Raw genomic sequence first — 6,169 nt, 5'->3', positions numbered from 1 at the left:
AATCGATACAAGTGAACAGATATTTAGATAACATGTTTTTCCCAATAATTTTGTTTCCTCCATTAATAGTGTTGATGTTTTCTGTGTAATTTAAATATAAATAAATTTAGAATTGATAAAACATTTAAAATATTTAATTTCTAAATTTAATTTTTTATGATAGTTATAATTGATATTAGTGATGAATTTGAAAAAAATCGTTTGTTATATTTCAATATTCAATTTTTTTCCCGGTATGTGACCTAATCGAAAATTAACACATGATTGAGTGATGAATTTGAAAATTTAAAGATGATGTTACAAAATTTAATGGTCTCCAAAGTCAACAAATTTTTAATGGCAGTGCAAGTATTCTGAACTTCAGTGATGTGATTGCAAGTTAATTACAAGTTCATGATGCGATTGAGAGCTTTTTTAACTTGGTGACTCACTTGCAAGTTACTAGTGACCAAATAGACATTGTACCCCTTAGTTAAAGAGGGGATAACTATCTTCTTGGTCACATGTTCGAATTCCACGAGAGGAGAATTTATGATTATACCTCCTGAGCCGGAGCCTGTCGCATAGGATTTAACCAGTTCGCACCCGAAGGATAGCGTAACGGCTGCAGATTAACTACGATAAAAAATAGACATTGTACCCCTTAGTTAAAGAGGGGATAACTATCCTCTTGGTCACATGTTCGAATTCCACGAGAGGAGAATTTATGATTATACCTCCTGAGCCGGAGCCTGTCGCATAGGATTTAACCAGTTCGCACCCGAAGGATAGCGTAACGGCTGCAGATTAACTACGATAAAAAAAATATATATATAAATGAACTTTATTTATTAAATATAAAAGGGAAACCCGTGCATCTAACTAATATTCGGTTAATGTACACGGTGTTTCTAATATTTGAACATTCACTAATTAATTTATTTTATTTTATCGATCTTAAGATAAAATGATACTAAAGAAAAGGAAAATCAGAAACAATTCAAGGCTTCAAAAAATCATATAAAAAAATACTAACTTCCCTTTACACCTTTAGTTTTACACCGAAGAAGTACTAGTACCTCCTCTTTGTCACTCTTTTCACCAAAATAATGGAATGGCTATATAAAGAAAAAAGCTAAGATATGACCACAAGGAAACCAATGAGGCACATCACACTAGGCTTGTGGTCTTGTACCTCTCAAATTGGCAAGGCAAATAGGCCAAGCCTTGAATGATCAAGGAGATTTTAATGTCGTGATAGTCAAATGTCTACTGTGATTAGTCTCTCAAAACTCCAATGATCGTGTTTGTCGTGATAGTCAAATGTCTACTGTGATCAGTGTCTCGAAACTCCAATGATCGTGTTTTTCGTGATAGTCAAATGTCTACTGTGATTAGTCTCTCGAAACTCCAATAATCGTGCTTGTCGTGATAGTCAAATGTCTATTGTGGGAGTCGAGTGTTGATGTCCTCCACACGACTTAGATTCAACTAATTAAGCATGTCACTCAATCACTAAACAATCCTGCAATTGGCAATGTAAGTTTAGAATAGATAAGAATGAGAACCAAGCAGTGCAATGCTTGTCCAAGAACAGGCCAACATATCAATGGCCACCACAGGAGAAATAAGTTGTGAACAGTACACACTATCACAATCTGAATGCATAATTGTATATACATTACAAACTTCCTCAGTCCTTGCATCACAACTGGATAAAGCAGGGATTTGAATTGTCCAGAATTGCAATCCTTTTCATCCCACTTGATCAAATCCAAGGATAACAATTTATATTCAAGTTCTTTGCTAGAAACTAAAAACCTAAAAAGTGAAGGTATAATACATTATCCTACATACTTAACCCAAAAAACCATTACAAAACTGTTCAAAAAGCTTTGGACGGTAAAAACAAATGTAACCCACTAATCATTTACATGGACCTTCACTAATTTTTCTGTCTATTGCTATTTAGATAAGACCAATGTGATCTCCATTAACACTTCTTTGATTCTCTTGCTCTGCTGACATTTGTTATAACATAAAGAAATCTCTCCCCTCAGATTTACTGACATACACACACATCTAAGAAATTTGGCCATTTCTATGTATTAACGAGTATAAGATGTATAAGATTCTGTTCGGAAATTTCTCTACCACCTTAAGGTTTTAGAGTGACTGATTACTAAACATGATATCACAACTGGGTTTAGGGAGATACTCGGGTTCGAGTCCTGTTCAAGGTTTTAAGTGACTGGTTAAGTAACATGATATCACAGCTGAGTTTAGGGAGATACTCGGGTTCAAATCCTCTTCATCACGTTCATATCGTCCATCAAAACCGTAGATGTAAGATATTATTCGTATCACATTCATATCGTCTATAAACTGTTCATATCGTCCATCAAAACCGTAGATGTAAGATATTATCCTTATTTCATTCATATCGTCTATCAAATGTTCATATCGTCCATCAAAACCGTAGATGTAAGATATTATTCGTATCACATTCATATCATCTATCGACTGTTCATATTGTCCATCAAAACCGTAAATATAAGATATTATCCTTATTTCATTCATATCGTCTATCAACTGTGTAACATATCAACGGTGTAACATGAGTCCAACTTTGTATTCGACCCCGGATGCGGACCAATTTCCGATATGAATAAATTAATGTCATACATTAATATTGGTTCAGCCCCCACCCCTCTCTCTATCTCTCTTTAAAGCACTAAAAAAATAGTAACCGCTTTTTGATATCACTATTCCTCTTTGAGTCCTAACATAATGACACGTCTGGGAAACACCCAACAGAGAAGAAGAGAGCACCAATAGCTAGCTAGCTAACTCAACTATATATATGTATGTGAATGCATAGCTATCTTCAATATATCACTAATCTTCATTCCACTTAAAAGCCCTTCTCTACTTCTCCACCAGAAATAACTAAACACACCACAATTGCTAAACAAAGCAGGGGATTTCTTTGTCTTTTAAATTTCTAACCTTTTTCATCCTTTGTTGTGAAAATCTTGAACCAAAAAGATTTAGGCATGTGCAACCACAAACCATCTTCACCAATCACATTTGTTTCTTCAAAAAAAATAAATCCCAACAAAACAATGGATCTTCACACTCATGATGATGAACTTCAAAGATGGCCAACACCCTTTGAGGTAATTATGTAGCCTTATCGACTCTGTTCTAAGAGGGATATACTGGGTATCGAGAAATATTATTTTTAACCATGCATATGTATAAATATTGTTTTTTTTACCAAAGAAAGTGATTTCTTGCATGTTTTTTCTTGAATTTAGGCCTTGGAGGAAATGAAAGCCATAGGGAAGATTTCAGGGCCAACAGCTATGACAGGCTTGTTATTATATTCAAGAGCTATGATCTCCATGCTTTTTCTTGGATATCTTGGAGAGCTTGAACTAGCTGCAGGATCTTTATCAATAGGTTTTGCAAACATTACAGGATACTCTGTCATCTCAGGCTTAGCCATGGGGATGGAACCAATTTGTGGACAAGCTTATGGTGCAAAACAAATGAAACTTCTTGGCCTTACATTACAAAGAACTGTTCTTTTACTCCTCTTAACTTGTATACCTATCTCTTTCATGTGGCTTAACATGAACACAATTCTTTTATGGTGTGGTCAAGATAAGGAAATCTCATCTATGGCTCAAACTTTCATTGTTTTCGCGATTCCTGACCTCTTCTTTCTGTCTCTACTTCACCCTCTTCGCGTATACTTGAGGACTCAAAACATTACATTACCTGTCACAACTTGTTCTGCTATATCTGTTGGCATTCACATTCCTCTCAATTTGTTCCTGGTTGTGCATTTCAAGATGGGGATTGCTGGAGTAGCAATAGCTATGGTTTGGACTAATTTGAATCTTTTTATCTTGTTATGTTTGTTCATATATTTTTCGGGTGTTTATAAGGATTCTTGGGTTGCTCCTAGCATGGATTGTATCCGAGGATGGTCTTCTTTATTAGCCCTTGCAATTCCAACATGTGTGTCTGTTTGTCTTGAGTGGTGGTGGTATGAGTTAATGATAATGCTCTGTGGACTTCTTGTGAACCCTAGAGCAACCATTGCTTCAATGGGAATTCTCATCCAAACAACTTCTTTAGTCTATGTTTTCCCATCTGCACTAAGCCTTGGAGTTTCGACAAGAGTTGGTAATGAGCTCGGTGCTAACCGTCCTGCCAAAGCCCGCATTTCCATGATCATTTCCCTCATATGTGCAGTTGCATTAGGCCTTGCTGCAATGTTGTTCACAACACTGATGAGGCATTACTGGGGCAGGTTTTTCACAACCGATACCGAGATTCTTGACCTTACTGCAATGGCATTGCCAATAGCAGGCCTCTGCGAGCTCGGAAACTGTCCACAGACCACTGGATGTGGAGTGTTGAGAGGGAGTGCTAGGCCTACTATTGGAGCAAACATCAACTTGGGGTCATTTTACTTAGTGGGAATGCCAGTTGCATTTCTTATGGGATTTGTCTTCAAAATGGGATTTGCTGGACTTTGGCTTGGACTACTAGCAGCTCAAGCCTCATGTGCTATTCTCATGCTATGTGTGCTTTGCAAAACAGATTGGATGGTTCAAGTAGAAAGAGCTAAAGAGCTTACAAACTCTTCACCATCTCAAAAACCAACTTCTTCATTACTGCCTATAGTAACATTGAGTTCAACTGCTACAACAAAGAAGAAAAATGGTCATAATCTCGACGAGATTTTGTGCAGTTTTGATGATGAGTTGGTAAAATCATCTGCAGCTCTTGAAGCAGACCCTCTCATTTCTGCAACTACAGAGTGTGTGAATTAACTTAACTACTACTTACTAGTATAATCCTCCCACCCCTTCCCCACACAGTTGTGAACATTTTTCACTTTAGAGATTAGTAAGTACAAGAGTTTTGCATTTTGGGTTTGTTCTTTTATTTTTACTTTTTCCCTTTTTGATTTATTATTGCCTCTATATTTCTCTATCTTTTTCTTAATGTCAGGTAAATGTACCAAAAATACTTAAGTGGAACAAAATAAAAATGCACCTTTTTTCAGTGGAGTTCTCCGTACTTTCAACTTGATAAGAAGGAACATGCAGAGATGTGCGTGTGTTTGACGGAACAAGGTCGGAACTATCTTTTTTGTTAGGTGATCGGAACTGTAACTTAGCAGAAAATAGGAAAATTGTTAAAAATTTCACTTTCAAATTCTGATTTAAGTTTGAAAAACCTACTTGAGCTTTTTTTTCAGTCTAATTAAAATTTTTATTTTATTTCAATCTCACAATCCTTATTGTGCTACTACTTGTAAGCTGTAACCAGTGTTACAGATTTCGGAAATCGAAACTATTCGGTTGAGGTACCGATTTACGATTTATCAGACGATTTTTAAAAAATCGGATGATTAATCGGCAATTTATCGAAAATCAGTCAAATTGGACAAATATTTTTGACCAATTTATCGGCGATTTTTAAAAAATCGACCGATTTGTACAAGAAAGGTTGTAACCAACAAATGTGTGTACAGAGAGAGGAAAAGGTGTTTAAATGTGTCGGTTAATATAAAGGATTGAAATGCAAGGATTTTTTTAGGTACCTTTGTTGTTGTTCCTTCCATATAAAGACATTACATTGACTACCTAATATGGAAAAGATTAGCATAATGCTAAATAAATAATTTACACACTTTTTCACTTTTCATTTGTTTATTTTTCATATTTCACTTTGATCACTTGTGTAAAGCATTCTTCTAAGCATCATTAACACCCAGCATTTACACTTTTCCCTATCTTTATATCTTTTTAAGAACAATAGAAGTTCATTCTAAAGATGGGACTACAGTTATGATTCTAAATATAAAACATTATTATTACATTGAAGGGATTAAATGTTCAAGTGAAAAGTCAAAAATCATTCAAGATTATTAACTTTTGTAGTTAGACAATGAATGAGATTATTAATTTTTGTTAATCCAAATTAATACATTTCTTTACCAACAAATTAATACATTTCACTAACATGTATGGAACATATTTTCCATGTCCATTTTAAATATTATTTCATCCTCCCAATAAATTGTTAACGTTTTTTGTTCATAAGAAATCCGCAGCAGCTAATTTTCGGGGTGCAAACTGGGTAAACTCAGTTCCGTACACTGACC

At 35.1% G+C, this 6,169-nt stretch overlaps 1 protein-coding gene across 2 annotated transcripts; it reads left to right on the top strand.

Annotated features, from left to right (window-relative positions):
- Nucleotides 1-2,793: 2,793 nt before the first annotated feature.
- Nucleotides 2,794-5,288, top strand: LOC141711389 (protein DETOXIFICATION 48-like). 2 transcript variants are annotated; one of them, XR_012571329.1, is made up of 3 exons: nt 2,794-3,158; nt 3,300-4,905; nt 5,011-5,288. XR_012571329.1 is itself a non-coding variant. In XM_074513811.1 (2 exons), the coding sequence occupies exons 1-2, from the start codon at nt 3,036-3,038 to the stop codon at nt 4,827-4,829; spliced, it is 1,653 nt and encodes a 550-aa protein (XP_074369912.1). In that variant the 5' UTR covers nt 2,794-3,035; the 3' UTR covers nt 4,830-5,288. The 2 variants fall into 2 exon arrangements, 1 of the variants encoding a protein (XP_074369912.1); XM_074513811.1 differs by having other exon boundaries at nt 3,300-5,288.
- Nucleotides 5,289-6,169: the final 881 nt, after the last annotated feature.

Source organism: Apium graveolens, chromosome 3, assembly GCF_009905375.1.
Source record: "Apium graveolens cultivar Ventura chromosome 3, ASM990537v1, whole genome shotgun sequence".
Lineage (NCBI taxonomy): Eukaryota > Viridiplantae > Streptophyta > Magnoliopsida > Apiales > Apiaceae > Apium > Apium graveolens.
The sequence above is the reverse complement of the archived record's forward strand: the minus strand, read 5'-3'. Positions and strand labels throughout refer to the sequence as shown.

Coding starts and splice junctions, on each gene's coding strand:
- LOC141711389 (XM_074513811.1), top strand. CDS start 3,036: ATGTGCAACCACAAACCATCTTCACCAATCACATTTGTTTCTTCAAAA. Junction 3,159..3,299: donor GATGGCCAACACCCTTTGAG/GTAATTATGTAG, acceptor TCTTGAATTTAG/GCCTTGGAGGAAATGAAAGC.